At 37.4% G+C, this 12165-nt stretch overlaps 1 protein-coding gene across 6 annotated transcripts in view; it reads left to right on the top strand.

The window, feature by feature from the left end:
- The window catches only part of Snx14 (sorting nexin 14), a 74527-nt gene that overhangs the window by 51340 nt on the left and 11022 nt on the right, over positions 1 to 12165 (top strand). For all 6 annotated transcript variants that reach the window (XM_057766610.1, XM_057766609.1, XM_057766607.1 and 3 more), the window contains 5 exons: positions 213 to 345; positions 4313 to 4514; positions 9372 to 9455; positions 9839 to 9939; positions 11757 to 11868. In XM_057766610.1, coding sequence (XP_057622593.1) covers positions 213 to 345; positions 4313 to 4514; positions 9372 to 9455; positions 9839 to 9939; positions 11757 to 11868 — 632 coding nt within the window. The remainder of the gene's footprint in view (positions 1 to 212; positions 346 to 4312; positions 4515 to 9371; positions 9456 to 9838; positions 9940 to 11756; positions 11869 to 12165) is intronic.

Raw genomic sequence — 12165 nt, 5'->3', positions numbered from 1 at the left:
TGTCTCATTTATTCATACAAAGAGTTAATATGTTCTGACAATTTTGGCTCCTGGATGCTGAAACTTATTCTGAGGCTGAAAACTTCAAACATTGTTAATTTTCCTTTAATTTGCTATTTCAAAGCTAGTTTACTTTTTTTTTGCTATTGTGTATAGTACAGTAGATTCCAATAATTTTCTATGTACCTGATACATTTTTGTTTAATATTTAGAAGCACACAGAAAAGAGGAGAATCATTTGGAATCAGCAGAATAGGTAGCAAAATTAAAGGAGTATTCAAGAGTACTACAATGGAGGGAGCTGTGCTGCCCAATTATGGTCTGGCTGAAGGTGACGATGACTTTGTAAGTGGAAATTGTTCAATTAAAAAAATTCAATTTGATATTTCTACAATTTTGTGCTTCAATATAGCATTAAGTGTGAGGTATGGTAACTTATTTTCCCTATTCTTTATTTTCTTCCTTTAGACTTTATATATTAATGTTTATCCTTTCACTAGTTTTGTAGTTTCATTGTACTTATCCCATTGAAATTCTTTTCTTAGACCCGAGTTATTGATTATTAAAGAAAATAAGCCCAGGAATTTCCAGTAGTCAGTTCACGACCTTTGATATGTGCTTGTGTGGGTATGCTTGTATGTGTGCAGGTGCATGTATGTGTACACCAGAGGATGAAGTAAAGTGCTGTTCATCTGGCAAGTGCACCTCTTTTATTTTTCTTTTCTGAGAGAGAGAGTGTGTGTGTGGTACATGTGAAATTGAGAGGACAACTTGGGAGGAGTCGGTTCTCTTTTTCCACAGTGTAAGGCTTGAGAATTGAGCTCAGGTCACCATGCGCTTATTTATTTATTTATTTATTTATTTATTTATTTATTTATTTATTTATTGAGATCGAGTCTCTCACTGGCTTGGAGTATTCCATTGAGACCCAAGGATCTGCCAATGTTTGCCTCCCTAGTGTGCGGACTATAAGCCTGCACTATTGTTTGTATACTACTGTTTTTTATTTTTTGTTTTTTTAAACAGGATCTATTACCTGGAAATAGTGGTATATACCTTTAATCCCAGTATTTGCAAGGCAGAGGCAGGCAGATTTCTGAGTTTGAGTCTATATAGTAAGTCCCAGAACAGCCAGAGCTACATAGTGAGAGCCTGCCTCAAAACAAAACCAAAAACAAACAAGTAGATAAATAAGTCAGGGTCTGTTTAAGTGTAGCCCTGGCTGGTGTGGTGCACTGTATAAAGCCAGGCTGGTATTGCCTCATCTCCTGGGGTTAAGAGCATACGCTTCTACACCCAACTCACAGCTTTCTTTCTGTCCTGGGGATTTAACTCAGGTCTTTTTTGTTGGCAAGACAGGCACTTTATGGAATGAGTCATCTTCCTAGCCCCTTATCATCTCTTCACTGGGCTTCCACTTCAGTCCTGATGTTATCTCTTTCCACCCATATGCTTCAGGAGTGTTTGCGTTATTAGAAGCCTTAATTTCCCATTGTTTAGACTGTGGCACTTATACATGTCAGTTCTCAGGCCTCATCCGAGACTTGTTTGTGTGTATTTTGCTTGCCATGCTGTTGTACCTTTCTGACTTTTGCACGTGCAGTCCTGCATGATGGGCCTTTCCTTCTGTTCTTTATACAGAAAACTTTACCTTTACAATTCGCCTGATGTGTATTAGCCTTTACCTGAGCTACCAACAGAACTTAGCATTTTCTCATGTTGTGACCTTACTACTGTCACTGTTACTATTTTGAATATATTATTTAATTAATACATGGCGATTTTACTTATTTATGATATAGGATATAATAAATAAATATGTAAATATAATCCATATATGCAATGAATAATGATCAGATCAAGGTAATTGATAGATCTAACTCCTGATAATTCCCATTTTTAATTTTGGAAGCATTCACTGTGCTCTCCATTAGTTATGTTGAAGTCATTGTTAGTAGGCATAGTCATAGTATTACTTCTGAAGCCAACACAGGTGCTAAGGATGATGCCACTTAGAGTTTAGAAGACACTGAACAGGTTGTACTGCTGATCTTATCACAGGCCACATGTAATACTGTCCTAGTTAGGACCTTGAAAATTGTTTTCATTGCTAATCTCCCTGGCGTGTAATTTGAAAAGTTGAAATGATATTTGGCAGTGGTACCTACTTGCTAAAATCCAATTTTATTGTGATTTGAAATCAGGACCGTCATATCTGTTGTACATGGGGTATAATTAGTAGAGTTAAACAGGCAATCTGCCTGAAGTACTTAAGAACGATGCTTGGAGTATAGTCAGCGCTTGCACACTGTATAGCACAGTATCAGGGCTTTTAGCTCTGTGGATACAAGAGACATTGTGGTAACTGGCTCAGGGATGAAAACCTGGCATATGGGATTATGACTGTCTGAGTCAGTAGAATCATGTGTTCAAGACTAGCCAGAGCTGAGTGAGACCTTGTCTCACTTCAAAACAATTGGAACTATCTGAAAATATGCTTCTTTCCAAGTTCAGAACTAATTTACAAATAAATTTCTGGAATCTAATATGCCCATTAATAAGTTGACAGTTAAGCACATATAGGAAAGCTAAACATAGGAAACATTACTCTTTCTTAAGTAGAGCACCTCAGCTAGTCTTTTATCTTCTTCTTTCTTATTCCCCACACTCTTCTTAGAGGGAATCTTTTTGAAAATAAAACAAGGGCTGGAGAGATGGCTCAGAGGTTAAGAGCACTGGCTGCTCTTTCAGAGGTCCTGAGTTCAATTCCCAGCAACCACATGGTGGCTCACAACCATCTGTACTGAGATCTGGCGCCCTGCTCTGGCGTGTGGGCATACATTGAGACAAAATGTTGTAATAATAAATAAATAAATAGAGAAAGAAAGAAAGAAAATAAAACAAAATGGAAATTACTTAGTTTACTTTGTTGACATTTTGCCTGGAATGTGGTGGTATCTACCAGTAATATCAGTGTTTATGAAAGTGAAGCAGGAGGATGCTCAGTTCAAAGCCAACCTGGGCTGTGTAGCAAGCTACCTGTTTCAAAAAGCAAACACATAAATAAGGTAAACATTAACATGACTAAGAGATGTGTAGGTGACCATAGACTCAGAAGGATTTAAAAGAACTATGCTTATCGATGATCTTTTTTTTTAAAATATTTATTTATTTATTATGTATACAGTGTTCTGCTTGTGTGCATACCTGCACCCCAGAAGAGGGCACCAGATCTCATTACAGATGGTTGTGAGCCACCCTGTGGTTGCTGGGAATTGAACTCAGGACCTCTGGAAGAACAGTCAATGTTCTTAACCGCTGAGCCATCTCTACAGCCCCTATCGATGATGTTTTTAAAAGGAATTATTTTGTTTTTAGATATTAAATGAAATAATAGATATTTATGACTTTAGAAGCAAAGAGGTAAGAAATCTAAATATACAAGGTATGGTAGCACTTATCTTTAATCCCAGCACTTAGGAGACAGAGTCAGGTGCATCTATGTGAGTTCAAGGTCATTCTTGTCTACATGCCAGTTCCAGGACAGGAGGGTCTCTCTACACAGAAAAGCCCAATCTCAAAACAAACAACAATCTAATTCTGTAGAAGTAGATCCTTTTTAGATCTGCATTTGAATTGTACATTCTTTTTGTTGCTGTGAATATATTGAGTTGAAGTAAATACTTTCGTAAGAACATTTTCAGGAGTGGAGTTACTTATTCACAAGTGTTTATGGTTCATTGTAGAAATATGTTGCCCAGTTACATACAGATTATGCTGACATACATCAGGCATGTATCACAGATCCATCTTCTCTGTGTCACCTATATCAATGGCTTGATGCCATTTATTAAATTTTGTACTCTGAAATGGAAGATAGGAGTATATTAATTTTTATTAAGCATCAAGGTTGAACTTTTTATATTTAATCTTTTATGTTGTCCATAATGTAAAATGTCTCTTCTCTATTTTCTTTTATACTTTGATCTATATTGGTATCATGAAACATGGAGTTGATGCTAGTCACCTGTTAAGTTTAACTTTTTCCCGGGTGGTGGTGCACATCTTTGATTCCAGCACTTGGAAGGCAGAGGCAGGTGGATCTCTGAATTTGAGGCCAGCCTGGATTTCAGAGTGAGTTCCAGAACAGCCAAGACTGTTAACATAGAGAAACCCTGTCTTCAAAAACAAAAACAAATAAAAAAGCTTAACTTTTTGTCTTGACTTTCTCAGAAAATTCTGTATATCCAGTTTTCTAAGTTAAGAAAATGAACGTATTAGAAACATTAAGTTCACCGATCTTTTTTTCCAGATTGAAGAAGGTATTGTGGTAATGGAGGATGATTCTCCAGTAGAAGCTGTGAGCACACCTAACACTCCTCGAAACCTTGCTGCGTGGAAAATTAGTATTCCATATGTAGACTTTTTTGAGGATCCCTCCTCTGAAAGGAAGGAGAAAAAAGAGAGAATACCTGTGTTTTGTATCGATGTTGAAAGAAATGATAGACGAGCAGGTAAGATTTCTTGAGTTCCTAAGATGCTCTGTATCTGTCTTTACTGAGTGCAAACTTGTTGCTATTTGTAACTGTTGAATGAGATTACAGGTAAGTGTCCAGAGCACAAATGAGGTGAAAGGGTAGTGTTTCCTAGGTTACGTGCTATCAGTTGGCTGATTTGTTCAGCCAACACTGAGTGGTTCTTGATTCAAGACTCAGAGCCCAAGGAAGCTTATGTAATATTCTTTTGCTGTTTTTTTTTTTTTTTTCTTTTAAACACTGCTTGGCCCATTTCTGTTCATGTATGTAGCACCCCAAGGAGCGCTTACCGGGAAGATTCTAGCCTACGTCCATCCTGGGTCGGAGCTTCATCGCATCTGCTCTGGAGAGGAGAGCATGGCGTCTGTCTCTCAGAGGAGCTGCCTTGCATCTGAGCTCACTTCCTCTTCCTCCCAGCATTCTGTTCTGTTTACTCCACCTATCTAAATTCTGCCCTATCAGATGGGCCAAGGCAGTTTCTTTATTAGCCAATGACCTTCCTCCATCATTTCCCCTTTTTCTGTTTAAACAAAAAGGAAAGGCTCTAACATAGCGAAATTACATATAGCAAAACAGTTATCAAGTAAGAATTACAGTTACAATATTTACATCTATTTTATCTTTATCATAACTAAGGAAAACTATAACTATAACTATCTATCTATTATTCAACTCCATCAAAGACTCCAGAAGAATACAATATTACCTAAGCAAACAAAAAGTAAGCAATTTTAAAAACTCTAGAAATGACAGAGACATCTCGCTGCCTGTACAGTCACCCAAAGTTCCTCTGCACCATTGGGGTATCAATCTTCAGCCTTTAGGCCCATAGTATCCAGAGACGTTTCCATGAAGCAGGAAATTTCAAAGGCAGTTCAGTCACTATCTGCTGTGTCCTGCAGAATGTCTCGCAGACTCCTTCATGAATCAGGAACCCCGAAAGATCATCTCACCTTTAGGCAAGTTCAGCAGTCCTCTCTCTGCAGGTTCTTTGTGTCCAGTTTATGCAACAGTCCAGGCAAGAGCAGTTTCTTGCCCAAATGGCTATCAAACTCCATAAGGAGCCTCTTCGATGCCCATCTTCCTCTTGAAGTAGATTGGTGCTGCCAGGAGCAGACGTGTCTCATTGTCATGAAAAACCCTAAGTTATTAAAACATTTAAAATACCATATTCTCTAGCCTTTGAAAGATATGATGAATGCCTATCTGAAATATATGCATGCACATCTAGAAAATCTAACATGACTACAAACTTGACTATTATTGATAATTATCCATTAACAACCTATATACATTACATTTTTAAGTAAACTACACAATCACAATACCTTAATCAATATCAGAAATACATATACATATAATAAAATTGACCTCAAATTAATATCAGTAAACCAAGATTCATATCAATGCAAATTATTCACATCTATATCATCTCCCCCTTTAAATGTAAAAGAACATTTATAAACAATATATGGGAACATGGGCGCAGTTCTTTCTCTCCAAACTGCTTCCTGCTGAATGGGGGCGTTGTTATTCGGGTCTTTTATGGGATAACCTGTCTGCTAGGTTCATCTCAGTTGGCAGTTGAGCGAAGCAATTTTTTAAGGGTGTTCACAGCAACCCTTCAGGAGGACGTGGTCCATCATACCATATTGAAATAGAAGCAATCCAAAGAGTCTCATCCTCTGTGAAAACAAAAGAAGAAACTCTTTTCCAAAGTATCATATCCTTAGGTCCAAATTCTGAAGTCAAGGTATTTTGAAAATATCTATCTTGGATTAGTTCAGCAGCATTTATAAACAAATATCTTTTAGCATCTGTTGCTCCTTCCTCAGCATTCAAACAATTCAAAGAGAGCATAATAGCATACAGTATCAAGATTCTTTGTGTATTTTCCATCTTTGTGCAGCTTTATTTTAACTCTATTTTGTTTATTTTTACTTTTGCTTTATATTCTCTGTATATATTTGTCCTGGAATAACTCTGTAGACCAGACTGTCCTTGAACTCTCAGAGATCCTTCTGTCTCTGCCTTCCAGGCATGGGATTAAAGGTGTGTGCTACCACACCTTGAAGTCACAGAGGTAAATTTCCCTCTGCCTCCCAAGTGTTGGGATTAAAGGTGTGTACTACCACACCCAATTACTCTCTTTCTTCCTTATTTTACTTTTAAGAACTTTAATTTTCAGCCTGTATATATTTTTAAACACACTGTAAATCATTTAAAGTTTTCTTTGTCTTTGAATCTCTCTTTACTGTATATCTCTCTTTTTCTGACCACATGAGTCTTTAATTTACCAAGCAATATCAGTAGGATGAAAGCCGTGGCTTTGACGGCTGGATCCAGCCATTCCTTAGCTTTCCAGCCTCATGGCTGAGGTACCGGCTGTAGCCATGTTTATCACCACAACTCTGTGGCGTTTCAAGGTCTTTGCCAACAAGCAAACTGCAGCATTACGTCCACAGACAACAATCAAGTCCTCTCTCTGTAGTCGGCCCTCCTGCCTCAAACAGTCAGAGTTTGCCCTGGCAGGACGGCCCAGAAAGCCGGCATTTTAAAACAGCACAACTTTTTTCCTGCTACTGCTGAAAACCGAAAAGCATGCCTTCAGCTTTTCACCAACACTGTTTTAAGTATTTTGTGGCAGGACCTCTTAAATGAGCTGCACGGTTTCACAGCTGAAGCTGAGTCAGGAAGCCTCTCTTAGATGAGAGCACTTGCTTGCCTCTAGCAAGCAGAGCAGACCCGAGAAATTGTTGCTACCAAGAAAACATGCTTTACTCTATTCTTTCCCAAGCTTTCTCAGGCTTTCTGTGGATATAGTCGTCCACACGTTGGGGGCCATCTGTAGTGGGGGCTGTGGGCCTCTTCCCACAGCCCGGCTCATGGTTGCCTGGCTAGCTTATGCCCCAAAATAACGACACACAAACTCTATTCTTTTAAACACTGCTTGGCCCATTTCTGTTCATGTATGTAGCACCCCAAGGAGCGCTTACCGGGAAGATTCTAGCCTACGTCCATCCTGGGTCGGAGCTTCATCGCATCTGCTCTGGAGAGGAGAGCATGGCGTCTGTCTCTCAGAGGAGCTGCCTTGCATCTGCTGTTTTGTTTTTTAAGATTTATTTTTATCTTATGTGTGAGAGTTTGGCTGTATGTATGTATGTGCCTGGTTTCTGGAGGTCTAGAACTGGAACTACAGGTTGTGGTGAACCACCCTGTGAGTGCTGGGAACCAAACCTGGATCCTCTGAAAGAGCGGCCAATGCTCTTAGCCACCAAGCCGTTTCTCTGATCCCTCTTTTTACGGGTTTTGTTGCTGTCATCATTAGCCATCGTGCTTAGCTAGCTATTATTAATGCATTTGCCACTGTATTAAGTATTATGCCAACTTATTTACTATATTAATTTTATATGAGTGGGTGGCACACATATAGAGGTCTCTTCTGAACATTGGTTTTCTTTCTACCATGTGGCTCCGAGCTTGATAAGCTCAGCTGTACTGAGCTATCTCTCCACCTTGTATTATACAAGTTTGAACAGCATCCCCTTTCCCCATTTTTTCTTTTCATGCTAAACATTTTTTAATAATTTTTTTCATGCAATATATTTTGATCGTATTTTCCCTTTCCCACATCTTTCCTCCCACCCTCCTCCTTCCCCCTTTGTTTGTTAATGGCAAAGTAGAATTGGATGAACTATGACCAAACACAACTTTACCAAATGTCTTCATATTTTGCTGTCTTTTCTCCTTTGGCTGTCTCAGGTGTGGATTGTAATTGAGAACTGAACAGCACTGACAGCAGACTTTGTTGAGCAGGTGGGGCGTTCAGTATAAAGGAGTACGGAGTCTTGCACATTTTGGGACTGACGAACAGGAACGTCAAGGAAAGCTCAGGAAGGGGGGAAAGGGTGAGGAGAGACTAGTTAACTGAGGAGCAGTGAAGGCCAGTGCTCCTTGTTTCTCTTACTGGATTTTCCATAGATATTTTCAGAAACTAATCCTAGTTCAGGAACACAGAACATAAAATCAGATTATTCTGAGTAATAATTCTGGAACTCACTCTGTAGACCAGGCTGGCCTCGAACTCAGAGATACACCCGCCTCTGCCTCCTGAGTGCTAGGATTCAAGGTGTACACCACTACCACCTGGTGGTCAAATACTTTTGTTATTGACTTTTTGAACAAACATTTAAAATTTTTGTGCTCTATTTCTGAGAGTTTGACTTAATAATTAAAATTTAAAATATAAACATATTCTAAAAATAGCTATAGTCATCAGCATGACAGAGCCTTACCATCCACGCCCAGGAAGCATGACCTCCAGAGGAGGAAAATGTGTGTCATTTTCATCACTTGCTACACTGATGTTTACTGCGCAGGAAAATACAATTCTCAATTTTATGGGCTGATGAAATGACTCAGGATAAAAGAAGGTGCTCACCCACCAAGCCTGGCAACCTGATTTACTGCTCTGGGACCCATATGGTGGAAGAGAGAACTGTGTTGTCCTCTGACTTTCACATATGTGCCATGGCACGGCATCATGTGTATGCGACAAACATACATAAATAATTTTGTAAATTTTAAAAATAGTAATTGCATACTTTTAAAAGTTCCTACTAGCTTTGTGATTCTGTTATCAAAAACCATCTGTTTGCTTGTAATATCATAAAAATGAAATTTATCAATTCCTTCTAGATAATTTAGAATTAAAATATGAAATGAAATATGATAATATGATAACTAAAATAAAGATTGTAATGTAATACCTCCATTTTAGTAGTATTGTTTCACTTTTTGTAGTGGGTTATAAAATTGCTTATTTTTAACTTACAGTTGGGCATGAACCTGAACATTGGTCTGTCTATAGAAGATACCTTGAATTCTATGTACTTGAATCAAAATTAACAGAATTTCATGGTACGTTGTTTTCTTAATATAAAACATAATAATTCAGTGATTGGCCTTCTTGAAATGTCTTGTATCAGATTTTTTTACTTTAATTAAGAGTACCAATTGATGTTGACAGCTGTATGTAGGTCTGTTGAAAAGATGAATGTTGGTTTTTTGCCTTTTTTATATCTATATTTTAAGTTTTTACAATGTATATTGACTTTTTTAAGTAATAAAAGTTTAAAGCAGCTCTTTGTACATAAAAAGTTGCTATCCACCTCTCTGTGTGAAGATTGTTTAAAACATAGTCATATCACTACAAGACAGTATTGTGAATCTGAATTTTCATAGTAGTTTCAAATAGTGTTTAAAGTAGCCAAAACAGTAAGAACTTTATGCACCAATTTCAGGCACATTTCCCGATGCTCAGCTTCCATCCAAAAGGATCATTGGTCCCAAAAACTACGAGTTCTTAAAGTCAAAGAGAGAGGAGTTTCAGGAGTATCTGCAGGTACAGCTCCAGCTCGCATGCTCAAATTGAGACATCAGTAACTCCAGTTTGTTTCTATTCTCTTTATGCTTTTTCCTGTTTTCCTCTATTATTTCTTCTCTTTTTAATTGCATGTATATATTGTACAAAGTAATGTTTTTATTATGCCATTACCATATGCATGGATGATGTATTTTGAACATACTTACTTCACTCATAATCCTTAATTCTCTTTTCCTCCTTCCCCGCCTCCTGCTGGTTGCTTTCTTCTTCCTAAATAGCCCTCTTCCATTTTCATGTCTTTTTTTAAATTTACAATCTTTTTTAAAGATTTATTTATTTATTATGTGTACAATGTTCTGCCTTCATGTATGTCTGTATGCCAGAAGAGGGCACCAGATCTCATTAAGGATGGTTGTGAGCCACCATGTGGTTGCTGGGAATTAAACTGAGGAACCTCTGGAAGAGCAGCCAGTGCTCTTATGTGCTGAGCCATCTCTCCAGCTCCTTAATCTACAGTCTTATGAGGGAAAATGTATAGTGTTTATCTTTCTGAGACTTGCTTATTTGCTTGACATGATGAGTCCAGTTCCATTCATTTTCTGGTAAATTACATCACTTTGTTCTTTGTGACTGAATGAATCAACAGTGTGCATACATAATACATTTGCTTATCCATTATCTGTTGTTGATGCATGCATAGTTTTGCTCTGATTTTGTAACTTGGCTGTTGCGAGTAGTACCACCGTAAACATGGATATGCAAATGTCTCTTGTTCATGCATGCTTTGCTCTGTAATACCTGCCCACAGAATTAAAACATACTTTTTTTTTTCCAACTCACTTATTATGTATCACTGTTCTGCCTACACACCAGAAGAGGGCACCATATCATTTTAGTGGTTATGAGCCACTATGTAGTTGCTGGGAATTGAATTCAGGACCTCTGGAAGAGCAGCCAGTGCTCTTAACCTCTGAACCATGTCTCTAGCCCAACATATCTTTTTCTATGTAGATTTTAAAATGAACTTTTGGCTGGTCATGGCGGCACACACCTTTAATGCTATTTAGCACTTGGGAGGCAGAGGCAGTTGGATCTTGGTGAGTTTGAGGCTAGCCTGGTCTATATAGTAGGTTCCAGGACAGATAGAGCTACATAGTGAGAACCTGTCTTGGGGAAAATATCATATGTATACTGTTTGTATTGTATTTTTGTGATACTGGGGATCAAACTCAAGGTTTTGCATATGCCAGCTCAGCATTCTAACACTGAGGTATATCTCAGTGTTTTTTTTTCAAATTAACAACCAATAAAATATTAGCTATTTATTGAGAGGGTTTTAATTAGTTTTATGTTAATTAAAATCTTGACTTAGGAGAAAACCTTTTGGTATAAAAAAATTAAATGTATTCTAAGAATGTTGGACTGTGTTGGATTTTATGCTTAACTTTCTCAGCTTGGGAATTATCCTTTTCACTTTATTACTTAGTCCTTTTTATTATACAGTTTGTAAGTTGTTTTTTATTTATTTATTTATTTATTTATTTATTTATTTATTTTTTCTGGGATCAGCTCTCAGAATTGACTTCCCATTTTTCTCAGTATATGTACATTGTGTTACATAAACACTGCAGTCATATATATATATATATATATATATATATATATATATATATATATACTACATGTGTGTGTATTATTTCAGGGAATAGAATAGGAAATACATTTTGATGACTTAAAGTTTCTTGCTTTTTCTTTATTTACAGTCGTTATAGATCAGTTTTTATTACCCTGCCATAGTTCTAATTTGTTTCCCTCCTCTGTTCTGTTCATTGAAGAAACTTCTGCAGCATCCGGAACTGAGTAACAGTCAACTTCTGGCTGACTTTCTCTCCCCAAATGGTGGGGAAACACAGTTTCTTGATAAGATACTTCCGGATGTAAATCTTGGTAAGTCATCTGGAAAAAACATATATAAGAACAATGTTTTCAGACTAGTTTGGAAAAATGGTTTTGATAGTATGGTACATAATGAATTCCAAAGGATTTCTTTTGAAGTTAGAGATATGTTTTCCTTGTTATTTTACCAGTCACTTCTAACCTCTTGTTCTATCACAAAAAACTATTAATATTCCTGCATTTATGTGTATATTTACATAAAGTCATGTAGCACAACAGTGCTTTATTTAATGAGAGAGAGATTGCTTGCATGACAGTGGTCCTTTAAATTATGTCTCCTCGTGACTT

The sequence above is a fragment of the Chionomys nivalis genome, chromosome 4 (genome assembly GCF_950005125.1).
Source record: "Chionomys nivalis chromosome 4, mChiNiv1.1, whole genome shotgun sequence".
In the NCBI taxonomy this organism is placed as follows: Eukaryota; Metazoa; Chordata; class Mammalia; order Rodentia; family Cricetidae; genus Chionomys; species Chionomys nivalis.
Note: the sequence above shows the minus strand (reverse complement) of the source record. Positions and strands in the feature narration are given on the sequence as shown.